This window comes from Puma concolor, chromosome D1, assembly GCF_028749965.1.
Source record: "Puma concolor isolate L17-30 chromosome D1, mPumCon1.1.hap2, whole genome shotgun sequence".
Lineage (NCBI taxonomy): Eukaryota > Metazoa > Chordata > Mammalia > Carnivora > Felidae > Puma > Puma concolor.
The window spans coordinates 40,297,479-40,317,238 of record NC_141676.1 but is presented as its reverse complement, the minus strand read 5'-3'; the positions used below and the strand labels follow the sequence as shown (position 1 = coordinate 40,317,238).

Below are 19,760 nucleotides of genomic sequence, written 5' to 3'. Positions count from 1 at the left end.
TTCTCATGATTAATGATATTGAACATCTTTCCATGTGTGCGTCAGCCATTTGTGTATCTTCTTTGGAGAAATGTCCATTTGCCCATTTTTCCATCGGATTGTTGTATCGCTGTTTGTAAGTTATAGGAGTGCTTTATATATTCTGGCCACCAATTCCTTATCAGATAGCTGACTTGCAAGTGTTTTCTCCCTTTCTGTAGATTGCCTTTTCACTCTGTGAACAGTGTCTTTTGATGCACTAAAGTTTTTCATTTTGATGAAATCCAACTTACCTGGCTTCTCTTTTTTTTTGGCCTGTGCTTTTAGGGTCATATCCAAAAAGTCATTGCAAATCCAGTGTCCTGAAGCTTTTGCACTAAGCTTTCTTCTAAGAGTTATAATTTAGCTCTTGCATGTAGGTCTTTGAGCCATTTTGGGTTAATTTTTTTATATGGTATACGATAAGAATCCAACTTGATTTTTTTTTTTTTGCATGTGGATATTGTTTGTCCAGCGCCGTTTGTTAAAAAGGCCACCCTGACTTTATTGAACAGTATTAAAGACCATTGGACCATAGACACAAAGGTTTATTTGTGGGCTCTCAAGTCTAATCCATTGGTCCATTTGTCCTTAGGCCAGTACCACACCAATTTGATTACTGTAGCTTTGTAATAAGTTTAGAAATCAGAAACTCTGAGACCTCAAACTTTGTTCTTTTGTAAGATCATTTCGGTCATTCGGAGTCCTTTAAGATTCTATATGAATTTTAGGATGTGTTGTTCTCTCTCTGCAAAAGTCATCATTGGGATTTTGATAGGGATTAACAGAGCAACTTTGTAAAAAACGTTTGTTTAGGTAGATCATCATCCTTATTCTAACTTGGATGTTCTCAGAGCCTCTGAAATTGCAGACACAAGAAGGTTCTTAGAAAGTATGGGTCCCAAACCCAGCTCCATGCCCTGGCACTTTCCTGCCCACTTTTCCTTGTTCGTTCTTATACCCCCTTCTCTCTCTTTCTATACCTGCAATGATCCTCCCTAAGAAGGATCAGAGAGAAAACTATGTTTAAGCCCACACTCTTAAGATTAGACATTGATCACAGCAGTGCTGAGAATGCTCCCTGGCCAGGTTTAAGGAATCCTCCAGAACTATTTAGCAGATCGAGTGAGGTTCCTGTGCCCCTCTGTGACGTGGTGGGTAACAGAGTTGTCGAGAAATTGACCCGAGCAACTCTGAAAACCGTCTCCAGCCTGTGTGGCTAGAGTCCATGTACTTTCAAACACACACACACACACACACACACACACACACACACGCACGCACGCACAAAACAGGTTTCAGTTATCCTAACAAATTTGAATGCTCAAGATTGACACCTTGACAAATTGTAGGAAATTGCAAACATTTTCCCAGACCCAATTATCAGGTCTTTTCCTGAAGACTACTGAGAGGATTTAGGCGGGGAAATGTCCCCAGGGCAGGTTTAAAATCACAATGGGGGTGACAGGAGCTGGGATCAGCCAGCCTAGAACATGCTCCCTGGGTGCCTGCTGGCATCAGGATCAGACCACCAATGTCCCCCTAACTGGGAGGCTGGGGACAGAAGGGACTGGCGGCCAGTGTTGGCCCTGTCGGAGGGAGAGAGGAAGAAATGCTTATTTATCTGCCTTAGACAGTATTTTCATTTAGAAAGTATTTTGGTTACTGTCAGGGAAGGTTAAGGCTGGTTGCCAGAAAAACCAAACTTTCCCCCTCCCTCCAGGAGGATTAATGTTCTCTGTAAACCCTGAAAAAAAAGCAAAAAAGCCCTTTCTCTTCTTCAAAGACATCCTGTCTGCACTGTTTCAAATGAGACTTTTCCTTCTTGTGGTGGTTTGTCAGTTGGTGGTGGGTGAACCTTGGAAGCTGGTCTTTTAGAACTGAGCTGCTGAGGCTTCAGGGCACAGTCCCCTCGAGGGTCATAAAATCTGTTCAGGGGCTCAGGGATAGGCGTTTAAAAAATGGATGAGGGTAGAGTAGATCAGAGTCTATTGCATATAATAGTATGTCTTGATATTTTTCAGTTTTGCATGTGGACATTTGGATGTTTACGGGGGGTGATGTAATGTGTCATTCTTACTGGTCAGTAGTCCAGACTTGGAAAACCGTTAGTTTTTAAATGGTCTTTGGCTAAACAAGGCCTGGTCTTGGTGCCACTGCTAGGCTAGCCACTCTCAGCAAAATTCTCTAAACGAATACACACAAAGAAATAAAACTCTAAAAGGGGGCCATTTCAGGTTAGCTTTAAACCTCGTCCTTATTTGGGCCTTCTGGTTTGATTTCTGTTTTGTTGATTACGTTTTCCAAAAGCGTGGACTTAACACAGTAGGTATTTATAAAATATTTATTACAGATTTTATATATAAAATAAGCATTTCTTGATTTAATGGAGAAGTGTCTCCCCAGCGTCAGTCTTCCACAGACCTGTGTGAGTTTTGCCAAATCTGTGAACCAAATCTGTGTGTTTTTGTTTCTTGTTTTCCTTAAATCGGCTCCAGTTTTAAATGTATGTCTAATAATCATGAAACTGTTCATTTATATATGGGCTAGTTATCTGTTCTATTGCAATAAAATAAATATATGACTTTTAAAATATAAAAATACTCATCCATGTGCCATTGAAAATAGGCTCACCTACTACAGTGGCCCGCATACCATTAATTGCCAGAGAAATACTGATGTTCAGAACGTTCTTTTATGTTTTTCTCTTTCCTCCCTATTAGATTCCTTTACTCTAACAGAGGTGTGTATACATGAGAGCCGAAACTAGAGCTGTTCCTCATTAGGGAGCGAAGTGCTCTTAATTTTATAGACCTCTCCCCACCTTCCCTTCCCCAGGCTTGTTTTCATAGGATACCAGAATTTCTGAATTCACAAGTCCCTCATTCAAGGCTGACTGTCCCTTGACCCAGCCAGTTTTCACTGATGTCTACTAGTAAACATCCTAAGAGAGCTGTGGAGGGAGAATGTTGGAAGGTAAACACCTGTATGCCACAGCACAGAGTAATGATAGAACTGAGGGCTGCATTCTCTGGCCTCAGCCTCACTGGGCCTCTCGGAGACTCACTGAGATTTGAATGGAAGCAGAGTGGAAAAGACTCTAGAGAAATAGCTCATCCTTCTTACAAATGGGGCAACTGAGGCCCAGAGGGGCAAAATGGCACATCGTGGGTCACACTGTTGGTTGATAACAAAGCTTAAAGCTTCACTCACCTACCCATATCTCTCTCATATTTACTTCACTGTCTCAGAAGCATGGTAAGGACAGTCTCATGCTGGGAATCATAAAATCCCGGCATTAGGAATGGCTGTTTTCCAAAGAAAGAAGAACAGGCCCTAAACAGCCAAGGGCACTGGTGTGAAACCTTCAGAATGATGGGAACATGGCAAAACCACTCGTGACCTGGAGCCCGCTTCACTGTTAGGGGGATTTCTAGCCATGACATAAGTGCAAAGTATAGATCATCTTATCCTCCGGTGATCTGGTGCCCTGCAGCCCTACTCAGGAAACTCCTGTTCTAGAAACCAAATTCAGATCATCTCTACAGTTAACAGCTGCAGCGAATAGCCTTGAAATGTCCCCATGATTCCATAACCAGAGGAGCCCACGCCAAATGCTAAGTGGAAATTCTGGAGCTCCGAGTCCTGATAGTGTTTTTTGGTTTTGCCGGAGTTTAGGCTAAAAACTTTTTGACTCATGACTCATCAGAAGGCTGTGGCTCCGTTGCCTTAACTATGAATTGCAAAAGTCAAAACCAACCTCCAATCTGATAGCCACATACCAAGGGTTTCCTATGCTCTGGCAGGCTGTCGGACACAAAGATGAGTCAGGGAGTGTGGACCAGTGGGCTAGCCAGCCAACCTAGAGCAGAAACATGGTGTGACAAGTCAGAGGTCATTGGCTCTGTGAAGGTTTCCCAAATGGGAGAGTTAATGGATCCCAACCCTTAGGTATCATGGTACCCTACACAGCCCTCTGTAGTCCTTTACATTGTTCTCTGCTCTGCTTGAGGCCTGTTGCCTCTTTGGACAGTGAGTTCCTAGTGGGTAGACCTTATTTTGCATTCCTCTGTATTCCCAGTGGCTAGAATATGTAGGTGGCCCTCTAAAATCCTTTTATGGGGAGGTATGACCAAAGTCCTCGGAAAATGCCATGTGACGCCAACCAAGTGGGTCAGTCAGCTTGAAGGTCTCAGCGTGACACAGAAGGCATTTGAGCAGGGGTTTAAAAGACACGTGGAAGTTTCTGGGAGCGAGCTGTTTTGGCCCAGCGTGGTATGCGTCCTCCCTACATCGTGCGAGCCCTTCCCCAGCCTCCCTCTTTCCCCCGCCCCTGGCCTGGCACCTTGGATCTGAAGGAGACAACATCTTTAGCTTAGTCTGCACATTTCACTTAGATGAGCCAGGTGTCTGTTTCACTCTGGGTTAGTCCTTGGCTAGTTAGTTGTTGGTTGATTTCTACCTGTGTTTGTTAGTGTTAGAAATACACAGACCTGCTAGGTAGGAGCATTTGTCAAACCATTGCAAGCAAGCTTTCTTGAGGTTCTAAGGCATGTGTGGGAGCAGAGAAGTCCTACTGATCCGTGCACTTACACTCAGTGGAATGTGCCTAAGACTTCTTTAGGAAAGAGGGGCACACCTCTGAATATGATGCCGTTCTTGTGAGGACATTGTTACAACCTGCCCCCAAAGACCCCCTTTTCTTTAGCTCTTATTTTCTAAAAAAATGATAAAATTTATCAGCCATGTTAGTTATCCGTTCCCCTGCTGGACCGTAAATTCTAAGAAGGCAGGGATTTTGTTTTGCATTGATGTATCCCAGGTGCCTAGAACAGCGTCTGACATACACATTGAATGAGTGAATATTGACATGAATGAATATATTGAGTGAACAAATGAATACTTTTGCGTCAGTTCTGAACCCAGGTTAAGGGAAAGACAGTTGCCTTATGAGAAGTGGAACTTGGGATTGGAGGTCACCAGTATTTACTGCAGAGAGCCAGCCTCTGCACTATAGGCTGCCTCCTTTCCAGAGGCTGGGCTGGGCTGTGCCCCAAAAAGGATGGCATGAACATACCTTAGCAACAGAAAAGTTGATGCCTAAAAAGCACTCCTACCATTTAAGTGCCTCTTGTTTAAATATATCCTTCACCAAAGGAGGTAGCTGTGATACAGTCCCAAGAGCACTGTATCAGGAGACCTGGGTTCAAGTCGCAGCTATGTCCATGCCTAGCTCTGTGGTTTAGGGTCCGTTACTAGCGCTCCCATGAGCCGCGGTTTCCTCACTCATAAAAGGGGGATAGTGAGCCCCTCTTCACAATGTGCCTAGCTCCGTACCTCCTGATACCAGGAGACCCTCCATAAGCAGCGTCAGGCTGCTGGAGACCCTCTGAAAGGCCGGCAGTGTGGGTGGGTTCCCGAGCCTGTTTGCAAGCCGGTCTCCAGCTCTCCCCAGGAAAAGATCCAACAACGCCTCGTGAGTTTTGTTAGGGAGGATTGTGCAGCACCCCCCGCTCCAAACCCAAATCCCCAGTAAGTCAGGAAGATGTATGTGTTTTAAAACATTGGGAGGTCTGCTTTGGATCACCCTGGAGCTGTGGCTTCCCAGAGCAGCTGGGAGTGAGTGGAGGAAAGCCGTTCCTCTGTCGGGAGTTCTCCCGGCTCGGTGCTCATGTCCCACACAGGGGCTGCCTGCACTCGGCTTTGGCGGCCGTTGACTTTTAAATCATAAAAAGCCGCTCTATACACAGTTTACTCTGTTGCTAGAAGGCAGCGGAACATAGGTATTAAAAAAAAAAAAAAAAAAACGGGCAGAAGAAGCAGCCGTTAATCCCGCCAGGCTTCTGGGCACTGGAGCAGTTGCGGATGACAAAAGTTAATTAGAAACATGAGCAGTTTAACTGAAAACACTTGTGACAATTGGAAGGGCAGCCTCTCCGGTCAGAGAATTTTTCCTAGGGAACCGTTGTGGGAGAAAGTGGCTGCCGCTAGGTAAGTCGTGTTGTGGTGACTTTGCAGACACGGACGTGCTCTTCGGAGGCTGAAGGGCCGCATCCTCTCCGTTCCGTGCACCGGGCTGTGTGGGGTGTGGGTGGCACGGCGCCGGGCTCAGCCGTGACATGCCTTCCCGGCCACTTTCTGTCTGACAGCTGCCCCTGTGTTGGGCGATAGAGCTGCTTGGTTCTGAGTGCTCATGGAGGAGGGCATCCCTGATCTCTTTTCCGTGGTACGGGCCGCCTCGGCCAGCACAACTCCAGCTTGGAACCCGCCCTTCTTAGAATCATTCTGATTCCACTTTGCAAATATCTTGAGGCGTTTCTGAGAAGAGAGTCTGGCTGGGGAAATACACCCTAAGCGCCAAAGGGGAGACCTTGACTTTCAGATAACCTGTGTGTTTTCATGCCTACAGTAAATCGATGTGCAGTTTATACTCTTAAGCTAAAAAATCTTTTTTAAGTCTTGCCTGAATCATGCTGGTACCGCTTTCAAAATGTCAACATAGGAAAAAGCATCTATGCTTTGATAGGACTTAGCAACTTCCTTGGGTAATTATTCTTCTGTAAAGATTATGCTTGGTTTCTCTTTCTTTTTTGTTTCATTTTAATGTCTCTCCTACATTTTCTTAAAGGCGGCTAATTTTCAATTATTTCGCATTAACCGGGAAATTGGGTTGTGGGTTGAATAATTCAAAAACAGTATGTGTTTCCTACATCTTTCGTGGTGTAGGTTTTTGGTTTTTTACCAGAAATGCATGCTTAATTGTGCTTTGCACATGTTGATATTAAGATCAGTGTGCATTTGCACAGCAGATACCAGGATAGGACGGGAAATGCGAACTGTGTGTGATGGAGAGCAGGAGGAAGTCAAGGTGGGATTTAAAAACTTAACCACCGGTGGGGCGCCTGGGTGGCTCAGTCAGTTAAGCGTCTGACTTCAGCTCAGGTCACGATCTCACGATTCGTGAGTTCGAGCCCCACGCCGGGCTTTGTGCTGACAGCTCAGGGCCTGGAGCCTGCTTCGGATTCTGTGTCTCCCTCCCCTCAGCTCCTCCCCTGCTCAGACTCTGTCTCTGTCTCAAAATAAATAAAGATTAAAAAAACAAAGAACAACTTAACCACGGGTAAGGCACGGGAGGGTGGTGGAGCTATCTGAGCGTTTGGGTTGAGAGTGATGAGCTGTGGAACCATGGTCCACCCTCCCTGGCCATCAACGCAGGTCCACAGGTGTAATTCGGGTTTCCTTCTCTTCCCCATCTCTGCAGAGCCGTTGGCGAGCCCAGCCTCCTCCCACCCCGGAATGAGTGAAAATGCACCTGTTCCTCTGGAAAGTGGCAGCAGCCCCTCCCCTGCTAACAGTGGCACCTCCTCGGCCATCCCCCAGCCCGGTGCTGCCTCCAAGCCCTGGCGCAGCAAGTCGGTCAGCGTGAAGCACAGTGCCACGCCGTCCATGCTCTCGGTCAAGCAGCCCGTGCCCGAGGCCCCCAGGCCCAGCCCTGAAGCCATGAAGCCAGCCCCCAACAGTCAGAGGTCCATGCTGGAAAAACTAAAGCTTTTCAACAGCAAAGGGGGTTCCAAGGCAGGCGAGGGCCCGGGGTCGCGGGACACGAGCTGTGAGCGGCTCGAGATTCTACCCAGCTTTGAAGAGAGCGAAGAGACAGAAGCCACCAGTCGCTCGCTGTCCACGGCGGGTCCTGCTTCCAACAGCCCCAAGATCGCCCTCAAGGGCATCGCCCAGAGAACTTTTAGCCGGGCGCTGACCACCAAGAAGAGTTCCCCGAAAGGCAACGAGAAGGAAAAGGAGAAACAACAGCGGGAGAAGGAAAAGGAGAAAAGCAAGGACCTCGCCAAGAGAGCCTCTGTGACAGACAGGCCGGACCTCAAAGAGGGGCCGAAAGAAGACCCCAGCGGGGCGGCAGTGACCGAGATGCCAAAAAAGTCCTCCAAGATCGCCAGCTTCATCCCCAAGGGGGGGAAGCTCAACAGTGCCAAGAAGGAGGCCACAGCCCCTTCCCACAGTGGAATACCAAAACCAGGAATGAAGAGCATGCCCGGGAAGTCCCCAAGTGCCCCTGCCCCTTCCAAGGAAGGGGAGCGGAGCCGGGGTGGGAAGCCGAGCTCGGGGCTCCCCCAGCAGAAGCCCCAGCTGGACGGCAGACACTCCAGTTCCTCCTCCAGCCTGGCGTCCTCAGAAGGAAGAGGCCCTGGAGGGACCACCCTGAACCACAGCATCAGCAGCCAGACCGTCAGCGGGTCCGTCGGGACCACCCAGACCACAGGAAGCAATACCGTCAGTGTTCAGCTACCTCAGCCCCAGCAGCAATACAACCATCCCAACACTGCCACCGTCGCACCTTTCCTGTACAGGTAGGTGCAGCCGCCCGTCCGCCCTTGCTGGGCCGTGGGCAGAGGAGCCTTTCTGGTAGGTCCCAGGTCTTTGAGGGCAGGAACCCGGCCTGCCCTCCAGGAACATGAAAGCTGACAGCTAACGTACGCCTCGATAAGCTCCCAGTAGAGCCTTACACGTGTGCTTGAGGGAGCAACTAGTACAACACGGCTTGGGGGAGGGGGAGAGAAAGCTAAAGAGAGGAAGCAAAATTCGAGCTGACCCCAGGATGAGGAGGAGTTGGCCAGGCACGTGGGGACCCAGGGGCGTTTCAGAAGCAGCCACAGCAGGAGCAGACGTGGTAAGTGTGGTTTGGTATCACTCAGTGTGACTGGCCCCGACATCGGTCCTAACGTTTTCTGAACGTACCTTAAAAAATGAGAAACACAGATGTCACCTTGCTGAATGGGTGAGACCTCTTCTCACAGAGGCGTTCGTCTTGAGCTTCCAGATCCTCACAGCTGCTTACACATGGCACGTGTTAAGTATTTTTTCAGTCCTTGCTGGAATCTTTCTTCAAGAGAGCAGCATGAAAGGGCAAGGTAGTGATAGGAAGGGATCAGTTTGTTTTTTTAAGTTTATTTTGGGGGAAGGAGGGGCAGAGAGAGAGAGAGAGAGAGAGAGAGAGAGAGAATCCCAAGCAGGCTTTGCACTGACAGTGCATTGGACAGCCTGATGCAAGGCTTGAACTCACAAACCGTGAGATTGTGACCTGAGTTTATATCAAGAGTTGGATGCTTCACTGACTAAGCCACCCAGGAGCCCCAGGGAGAGATCAGTTCTAGAAGAACAAAAGAATCAGGTTATATTGAGGAGACAAGCCTGGATGCTTGCTTGTCTGACTCCATTCTGTCCATTATCTGTCCCCCACACTCTCTCTCTCTACTGGCACATCCATAGGACTGCGGGAGACCACGTGGAGCCAGGTGCCACTTGCTCTGTGTGCTTGTGGCCTGTGAGAGCCTCTCATTGCCCAGCCTGCACCACGCACATTTGCAGGATGGAGGACACGGGCTCTGGGTGGTCCTTGGCCACGTGGACAAGTCCTCTCCAACAGATGGCAGCTGTGCTTTAAGGGACTCCCAGAGCTTTGCTCACAGTGCCCAGCTTAATCCTGTACTTGAGACATGGAGTACATTTGGCCATTCTGCACAGCAGAATGTTCCTAATACCTCTGCATAGCAAAAGGGGCCTGATGAGTGAATGCCATTATCTAGGCACTTACTTTACAGCTTCTGCCCTAAGTATGTGTACATATACACTGCACACACACACACACACACACACACACACACACACACACACACGGACGCCCGTAGGCATGGACGTACATTGACAGCCATGTTCAAGTATGGACACAAGTTCACATACGTATATAAAATGCTAGTGTGCATACGCACACATATATTTTCACACCTGTTCACATGCAGACTCATGCCCATACTCTCAGCTTCCTGTGTTTGTGTGGTTCCCCCGAAGAAATGGATATCCCCTCTCTCCCTGCCTGAGTTGTGTTCTCGTAGGCTTTGTTACCATGCCTGCCAACAGTGAGTGGGAAGACTGGCCTGAGTGATTCAGAGTAAAGCCAGGCAGGTCCAGCCAGTGAGGCAAGGCCAGGCTTCTCTTTGTCCCATCCCTCCTTCTTTCTCTTCTGCTTACCCTCCCCCTCAGCAGGGGTCACACCCGCACTTTTTAATTGGGAGAAGGTCATCTTTTTATTACATCCAGTCATTAGCTCAGCTAACCATTGGAGAAGAGTGCCAGGGCTTTTAGATAGTGACTCAGCATTCGTCTCCATGCAGGGCTTTTAATACAGTTGTTCTCTGAACCATGGAGGCAGCTGAATTGCTCCCCATGAAATTTTTATCATTCCAGTAACATTAATAGTCCTGAGGTAATACATATTCAAGCTACTGCTCCCAGAGTCTTGATTTGCATTTTCGAAATTAAAATATATGATGGTGTTTGGACACCATCCATTTCACTCCCTTTTTCTTTTTTTCTGGAATCATTTGAAAGATTGTAAAACATCTAACCTCTTTTAAAATTTCACGCTTCTCCGTGAGAGGAAAACTCTTAACGAAAGAGCAAATGTCTGACAAATACGAGAAATGAGAAAATGTCATGCGTATCTGTCAAGCTGTACTTGAATGTCCATGTTCACCCTGTGTGATGTCCCTCTGGCCGCTCTGATGTGCTTTTCCTTCTCAGGTGAGCCGGGATGGGAGTCAGGATGCCTGGGCTCTGTCTTTTATTAGCTTACAAATCCCTGGGTGGTCTGGGACCCTTCCCTGTGGGAACAGCTATGGAGCACATGCTACATATGTGCATAGACCCTGCTAAGGCTTTTCATGCCTTCACCCATAGAATCATCCCCGAGACTTCACAAGCTCGCTACTTTTGAGATCCCCGTTCTGTAGGTGAGCAAACTGAGGCTCTGAGCGATTAAATAACTCACACCAAGTCCAGAGCTAATAGCTAGAAGAGCTGGTGTCTAAACCCAAGTCTGTCTAACTAGAGGGGCCAAGTTCTTAAGCGCCAAACAGTCTTGGCTCTCTGAGTCAGTGCAGCTCTCTGAACCTCATTGTCTTCATCTATAGAGCAAGGAGATGAGATGAGATGAGAAGATCTTTTTAAATGGGTTAGACTCCCCTTGTGCTCTAAAATTCTCTCGAGTTCGTGAGTTACTTACTGTAGAGAACTTGCCGTCTTCCCCTCCCCAGAACCTGTCAACATTGGCGATGTTACCAAGGCATAAAAGAAAGATAAGTCATCTTTTTGAATCACACTGAATGAATTATATTGAGAAGTGACACGGACATGTATCACTTTACACTTGACTGAATGCTTCTTGAGTCCTGTCACGTGATTTTTGTGGCAGCCAGGAGAGGTCACTGTTGCTAGCCCTGCTGTACACATGGGGGACCTGAGGGTCAGAGGTGTGAAGTGACTTCTCACATGTGCGTGGCTACCTGCAGCCAACGAAATGTTCAGACTCCGAGTCTAATGATCCTTCTAGGGCCCAGCCTCTTTCTAGACTTAAACATTTCTCGTTTATACATTCAGTACACCCTGCTTAAGGGCCCGCTCTACATGTGAACTTGAACAGCTTGAGTTCTTACACGTCCATGTCAAAAGAGCCAGTCTTTGCTTTCAGAGAGCTCTCTAGTTGAGGCAAGATTTATTAATTAGCTCGCATTGTAATACATCGGCATCAGGAGAATAAGAATGCTGTAGAAACGCACAGGTGGAGCGCTTAGCCAGCAGAGTCAGGGAAGGTTTCCCGGCCAAGATGACACAGGAACTGTGTGTTAAAGGCTGATTAGGAGCGGGGCGCCTGGGTGGCGCAGTCGGTTGAGCATCCGACTTCAGCCAGGTCACGATCTCGCGGTCCGTGAGTTCGAGCCCCGCGTCGGGCTCTGGGCTGATGGCTCAGAGCCTGGAGCCTGTTTCCGATTCTGTGTCTCCCTCTCTCTCTGCCCCTCCCCCGTTCATGCTCTGTCTCTCTCTGTCCCAAAAATAAATAAACATTGAAAAAAAAATTTTTAAAGGCTGATTAGGAGCAAGAGAGGAATGAAGAGGAAAAGAGCCTTTAGGCACAGGTCACACTAACTACAAAGGCAAAACCCTTAAGGGTATGGTGTGCTCTAAGGAATGAAGACACAGGTGGAAGAGAAGACACGGCAGGGCTGTGTGTACAGGGCAGGGTGGCACAAGACAGGGCTGGAAATGAATACCCATGTGGGGCATTGTCTACCACAGTTAGGACGTTAGACCTTACTCTATGGGCCATGGAAACCATCAGAGGCCTTTGATCAGAGGGTGATGTGATCTTATCGGTGTCACAAAAACCAGTGGAGGATGGTGTGGGGAGTAGACTGGACCTACAGACAGTCTAGAATAGAAGCCACAGACTCAGATGCCTGATTCCGACCCAAAAGGTAATGGAAATGAGTGGCCGGGGGTAATGGGACCGCGGCAGAGGGAGTGCTAGACTGTCTAGAGGGAGCAGCCATCACTTGGCACCAGCAGGTGGCGCCCTGCAAGAAAGTCCATGTAGACTTTCTTGTTTTCACTGCACGTGGAGAAACGGACAAGGCAGAAATCCAGATATTTCTTGTGAAATCTCCCAATTTTAAAACGTTGAAATGAATTCAGAAAACTTCAAAATACTACACAGACCAATAAGAACCTACGGGCTGGTTCCGACACCTGGCTGCCGTTTGCAACCTCCAGGCTGGAAGCAGTGTTTACAAAGTGCTTATAGGTCAGAGATGATGAAAGCCTGGACTCCGGCCAGTGGGTCAAAAGGAGCAACACGAATCCAAGAATCCTCAAGGGGTGGGGACTGCAGGAATTTGGAATTGACGGCTTCATTAGGAGGGCGAAGGTGGGGAAGGATGGGTGACTTGAGGTTTCTCGGTACGTCCCCCACGTTTAAGACAGTCCACGTTCCTGGCAAACACTTTTTTCATGGAGAGTGAAGTCTGGGTGAATGAGTTCAGGACGCTAATGAATTAATAATGCTACACCCAGGGTTATGCATCTGAGTGTAATTACACATTTGCACGCCACGCCTAGGTCAGCCGAGGTAGTTGTGGCAAGAACGCATTGCATGAAGCAGTGGCCTTGATTTACTGGACAAATAAAGGCACAGAGAAGGTTTGGGGAAGTACAGATTTCAAAGTGTTGAAATAATGATCGATGAGACCTTTCATCTCTGAAGATCTGAGCTCTGAATCCGAGACGTAGAGGGCCAACACACCTGCTTGGCACCCACTCCTGACCGGTTTTGTAGTCACCTTTCCAGAGAGAGCCATGACAGGAGGATTTGGGGAGGGCCACGGGGCTGTCAGTGGAGTCATCTTTATGCTTGACTTTCTGGTATTGCTGAGTACTTAGAAGTTGCTCTTTGGCGGAGGTTAAGTGATCCAAACCACTCAGTACTCTCCAGCCTTTTTCTGGCCAGACCTAGCTCCCTGATAGGGATTCGGAGAAGCATTCCCCAGTGAGGGATTGCAGACCCTCCGTTTGGGCAACGAATATTTCATCTTTTACAGTTCACTGGCTCTCTCCGTTTCTAGGACATTGCTCCACATGTGCTGATGAATTATTTAGAGTCAGTCTGCTGGTCTGCTCTGTTCTAAAGCGTCTCGTTGAAGGGGGTGATGGCGTGTGCTGTGGTCAGACCACAGTGGTCCAGATGTGGTAGCTACTGCTCGTGACAAGTGTGTCTGCTTTGGTTTGTGTGTGAAGGTCCCAGACAGACACCGAAGGGAATGTTACTGCTGAATCCAGCTCCGCGGGCGTGAGCATGGAACCCACCCACTACACTAAGAGTGGACAGCCTGCTCTGGAGGAGCTCACTGGTGAGTATGGAGCCCCAGAAAGTCTGTGTCTGCTGCCGATGAGACCTCCCATATAACCACCCGGCCTGATTGGAGTCGCCTTACTGTTGCACTGACGGATAACCTAAACAAAGTTACTAGTGTTATTTTTTGTTTTCCTCCGTCTTCTCTTTCTTCCCTGCCCTCTCTCGCACAGTCTACTCCCTTGTCCCCAGAATTATAAGTAAATCTCTTGCTTACTGGCAAATCCTGTTTTAATACATGTTCCATTTCAGTAGCGGACCTGGGCTGCTCTGACACTTAACTTTGAATCTCCTTGTTCACTCTTCAGATAAAGTCACTTTCGAACAAGATCTGGAACTATCATATCTTGCCTTTTTTTTTTTTTCTTTTCTGTATGGAAGCACGGATTGAAAATGTATTCTTGTCATCCTGTATTAATCGGAAAGGAGAACACAGCATGCTTCTTTTACCAAAAATAAACATTTGGTAAAAAAAAAAAAAAAATGTTTTTTTTTACCAAAAAAATAAACATATCTAAATTTTATTTAAGTTTAACCTAGACGATGATGATTAAAGGGCTATTATGTTACATGAAAACATAAAATCCACAGTTGCCATGTAGTTAATTCCACGGGTATTGATTTATTAAGGTTATAAACCTGTCACATCCTCAAAGGAGAAAAGTTAGCGTATGAGTCAGGATTCCTACTGCGCTGCATTCGGGGTTTATCACCACCTCTGTCTGTCTGCCCCGTTCCCCACTTCTGTGTCCTATGTTCCAGCAACTTCTAATCAGGGAAGTGAGTGGTAAACCACACATTTAGCAGTGGTTGTGTTATTCTTTGCATATCTCACCACTTCCAGGGTTGGCTTAAAAATCAAATCCATGTTTCAAGTCCATTTATTAGGCTAAATATCCACGACCACACCGTTTTAATAGCCACATCACAGCTGTGGAGTTGGTCTGCAGCCCACGTGAGGGGATCATACCCATCTCACCATTAGCTCTGAGTATTAATTTCAGAGGATCTGAGCTATTTAACTATTTCCTTCTGGTTCTGCTGGCCGGGCACAGTGATGAGGCAGAGCTTTCAAGCCATTTAGAAGTGATCCATCTTGCAGTGGTTCAGGACCCCACATTTGGGATTGATCTTGTGCTTCCTTCCCTCCAAGCTTTGTACCTCCTTGCATATGAGGACATGGCTAGCCCAGCAAAAGGGCCCGCTACGAGAAGGGTGTGGCGTTCAGTGACTACTCAGGTCTCCACACACATTCCAGACTGTATTCTTACGGGCACACATCAAAAGAGGCAGGCTAGTGCTCCGAGAGCCCGGCATATATCAGATGTGTGTCCCGTGGAGTCGTGTGGATTCATGTCAGACTCTGAGGCTCTGCAAAAGTCACATTTGAAAAGCAGAAGCAGCGGCCAGAGAACATTCCACATCACACTTCCCTCCCTTTTTTCTTCCTTCCTTCCCTCCTTCCTTTTTTTTTTTTTAATTGCTAAGCGGAATTTCTTAGAGTGACTTGTCTTTACGTTCAAGCAGTAGACATCACGTGTGTGACTAGGCTGTGAATCATTTTATGGACACAACGGATAGTAGTATAAGGTCGAATTCACCTATCCACAGCTGATCCCTTGAAGTGACCATGAGTAGCGGGTATATTTAGAAATGGACATTTATGACACTGACCGATTGCTTAGCTCTGCCCCTCTTCAGGTGGCGAACTAGGTGGGTTTTCCCATGGTGCTTTGTCATTTGTATGACATTACAGTCGAGACCTTGTAACTTGGATCATAGAGTCAGAAGGGAGCACACACACCTGTTGATTATCCAGTCCACGAACCCCTCTGTCCTTCACTGACAAATTGTCTTTCAGTCTCTGCTTGAATGTTCGTGACAGGAAATTATTCCTTTGTAAGGCAGCCCTTCCATTTTTTTGTTGGCCTTCACTGGTAACAGAAATTCTTTATTCTTTCGTTTCTAGTCACCGGATATAAGCCATCCTCTTACAGCCCACAGCTAATTTCCATTCTTTGTCGTACAACAGCTTCTCCCTTGAGCCTCCTCCCTCCAAGGGAAAATCCTGGGCTCCCTCCACGTTCCTCTTGTAACACCCTGACGTCCTCCAACGTCAGCCCTGTTGGGTCACAGTGTGGTGTTCTGTCCATCGTGGCCGGTCGCCCAAGGGAGGGCTGACCTTGTGAATACAGAAGAGCTGCAGAGGGACAGGGAATACCTTAAGACCTCTGTACGCGAGCAGAAGGGGCCTCCATTTCCACCGGAGCATAGTTGTGTGTTCATTCTGCTCAGGCTGTGAGCTGGTGCACATCCTTGCTCACATCGTGCAGCCTCTGAGGAGACAGAAACGGCAATTGAGAATGTGATCACCTGAGCAAGGTGGGTGGGTCCTAGTTTGCGCTTCTGCGCTGCTCTTGGAATCTGGTATGTGTCGTGCTCTGGGCTGGGGCTGGGGGGTTGCAGGCGTTTCCCAGCACAAAGCCGCATGCCCCAACAAGGGAAACAGGAAACTCGAATTCAGCAAGCCCTCATTTTGTGCCAGGCGTATCATAAGCATCTCATGCGATCCTCCTACTGCCCCTTTCAGGGAAGGTTTTTATCCCCATTTGACGGATGACATTCAGAAAGGATCAAATGACTCACTCGAAGTCAAGCGGCTAATAGATAGCATCGCCAGAGTTCAAACCTTTGTCGAAACGCAGGCAGTCTGTGCTTTTCCTTTCAGCCCTACGCTGACCAAACATTTTTGGACAATAAATATCTCTCGGGCAACTGCGGATTTGTGTGAGAGTTACTAAGAGTAAGGGTGAGATACCTTCCCATCTCAAAGGTCTTTTGAATTTCTAAAGGAGAGTTTACAGGTGAACATGCCAATTAGGAGAGACATGGGAGAATGGGTACAATTATGATGCTTTTATAGGGGATTAAGTTAACTAATTGGGAAGTTTGTGCCTAGATTTAGCTTTCTTCATTAATTTATTTTAAGTTTGTTTATTTTTGAGAGAGAGAGTGCACATATGTGCATGGGAGAGGGACAGAGAGAGAGAGCGAATCCTGATGAGGGGCTCGATCGCACAGACTGTGAGATCATGACCTGAGCTGACATAAAGAGTCGGATGCTTAACCGACTGAGCCACCCAGGCGCCCCTAGGTTTAGCTTTGATCAATGTTTACTGCAGGGCCTAGAGCTGTCCCACGGATAGTACCTTTTTGGCCTTCTTATGATAGAATATGGCCAAAGTGACAGCAAAAGATACTGGATAGGCCAGGAGATAGATGTAGTTACATTCTTCCAGTGCCATGCAGGAAGGGAAGTAAACTTTCATCACTGCTTTTGTTTGAAAACACACATATATATGTATGTTTAAAGAATTGGGTGGGAAATGCAAGCCTGGACCACTGTTCAGATAAGAGAAAAATGCCTTCCAACTTTCTCTTGGTTCAAAAGGAGGAGAAAATTGGAAACACTTGGTATTTTCAAGGACCGGAGAGTTTGCTAGAGCAAATTTCCTCCATAAAATCACACATGTGTCATTCAGTCCATTGCCCGATCTCCAGGCACTACTGTGTCAAGAACAACTATAGAAGCTTTCTGCCTCAGAAAGAAAGTCAGTTCCATAACATTTCTTAGCTGCCTGTTCCCTTATTTAAATTATTTTTAATGTTTATTTATTGTTAGGAGACAGAGACATAGTGTGAACGAGGGAGGGACAGAGAGAGAGGGAGACACAGAATGTGAAGTAGGCTCCAGGCTCTGAACTGTCAGCACAGAGCCCGATGCAGGGCTCGAACCCGTGAACTGTGAGATCATGACCTGAGCTGAAGTCTGACGCCCAACTGACTGAGCCACCCAGGTGCCCCGTTAGCTGCCTGTTCCCTTATTAATGACAGCTGCTGGGAGTTCTATGTAGTAGTTCCTGATGTCAATTCCACTCACTGCTGCCTGCCCATGTGTACCAGTTCTATGCGGAGATGTCCTTAAAAATGTCGCTCAAAGCTTGAGATAGTCACAGGCTTTTAAGGAGCCTCGATTGTGGTTCTTCGGCAGGCTTCTCAGCCTTCCCTGGAATTACTCTGAGGGACAGGTGTTTGCTTCCTTCCATCATTCTTGTTATTATTCCCCATCTCCTCTGCCCCATGTAAGCCCACACGAAGCAGAAGAGCCAGAGAACCCAGAGCAAGGCTTCTCTGGAGGGCATGTGGCTTCCTAGCTTGTGTAGGGCCCGTTTCTGCTGGTACCCTTATGCCAGCTTGACCTCTGACTGGCCGGGTGTTCTGTGGAAAATCTTGCCCAGAGAATGGAAGTTTCATCCCCTGAAGAGAAACCCTCGGTCCTCTTGATGGCTTCCTGCTCTGCAGCACCAGCTGGCATGACTTAGTGCCTGAGGTGGATGCTGTGCTCAGGAATCTCCAGGCCCTATCCCGTTTACAGCTGTCCTACGTCGGTACTGTTACTGTCCTCTTTTGAGGACTGTGGAATCTGAGCGATAGAGAAGGTCAGCACCTTCCCCACGGTCACACAGCCAGTGAGTTAGAAGGACTGGAATTTGAGATGACATAAAAATCCAACAGAAAGAGGCAAACCTCTCTCTGTAGAAATATTTGTGATTAATAAGTGAAGATCTTTTAGGCACTGCAAGTTGTGTTTACCAAATAGGGCTGGTAGAAAGCAGAGTGTTACCACCAATGGGTGAGAAAATAAAATGCTTCACCCACTTCTGCACGGGCAGAAAATGATTGGTGGGAGGTGCTTAGACCTAACTTGTGTTTGTCTTTATTGGAGACAGTTTGTAAATGTGTTTGCCCTTCCGGCCAGGTGCTTTGCTTCTCCTGCAAGGTAGACTTTACCTGTTTCAGAAGGGACCTGGAGGGAAAAGAAAGACTTCTCTCCTTGGATTTAGTGACTTCCTTTGGGTGTCCATCCATCCATTTGTTCTCAAATCCTTAAGCGCCCACAGTGAGCCAGGCCCTGAGCATTGAACATGGCGTGTTCCGTGGAGCTCACGATCTATCAGAGGATTAAAAGTCTTACCCCTCATCTTTCCAGGGGAAGACCCTGAAGCTCGACGGCTGCGAACAGTGAAGAACATCGCTGACCTGCGGCAGAACTTGGAGGAGACCATGTCTAGTTTACGGGGAACTCAGGTCACACACAGGTGAATGAATGTCTTCACTGCATCACGGGCGACTTGATTTTCATGCAGCTTCTCCTATGTTTGTTCATGCCACCAGCAATGCGACTTGGTTAATAATGGAATGAATAATTTTGATCCCCAAATGTGCTGGAATTCACAGAGCAGGCCATCCAATGTGCAGAAGAGAAATGTCAGGGGCAAAAATCAGTATAGACTGGTTCCTCCCCAAAGCAGAAGGTCGCTAAATCCATTTGTCAGTGGATATTGTGGACCAGTTCCATTTAAATTTCACTTGACTTGCATTTTCCAAGCCTGTATTGTGCTGTTAAAATGAGCAGGTGAACTATATTTGACCTGCGTGATAAAGTGAATAACTTGAATTCCTACCCAGTCTTCTGATACACAATGCTCTGTAATGTTGTTAGTCATGCCCGCGTATAAAACATGTAAGGAAATATTTATAAAAACTTATGATCGTGTTTAAACTGTGATTGCGTTGGATGAGATCTAGGATTACATTGGAAACATGCATCAGGTTGTTTTCATTGTTGAGCGTGAAGTCGGAGAGGTTGCAACCCTCTGACCCCCTTCCTGGATTTTGGCAGAACCAAAGTTGACGGTTTGCCTTTGGCCTTGATGATGAAGGCAAAGTGCTAGTTACCCCGGTAACTCCCAGGGAGTCTCCCTTGCTTCTCCAATTTCAGTTTCTTTGATAAATGAACATAGCACAGGGACAGCAGGGCTTCCCCAACTCCCGGCAGCTTTGGCAGAACGGGGCTGAGCGCTGTGGGTTCTATCTTAAATGAGACAGGAGCCTGAACCTTAGGGGTCCCCAGTATGAGGGTAGTAAG

At 47.4% G+C, this 19,760-nt stretch overlaps 1 protein-coding gene across 2 annotated transcripts in view; it reads left to right on the top strand.

Annotated features, from left to right (window-relative positions):
* Window positions 1-19,760, top strand: part of NAV2 (neuron navigator 2) — a 397,887-nt gene that overhangs the window by 219,371 nt on the left and 158,756 nt on the right. For both annotated transcript variants that reach the window (XM_086677817.1, XM_086677818.1), the window contains 3 exons: window positions 7,280-8,381; window positions 13,657-13,769; window positions 18,822-18,930. In XM_086677817.1, coding sequence (XP_086533943.1) covers window positions 7,280-8,381; window positions 13,657-13,769; window positions 18,822-18,930 — 1,324 coding nt within the window. The remainder of the gene's footprint in view (window positions 1-7,279; window positions 8,382-13,656; window positions 13,770-18,821; window positions 18,931-19,760) is intronic.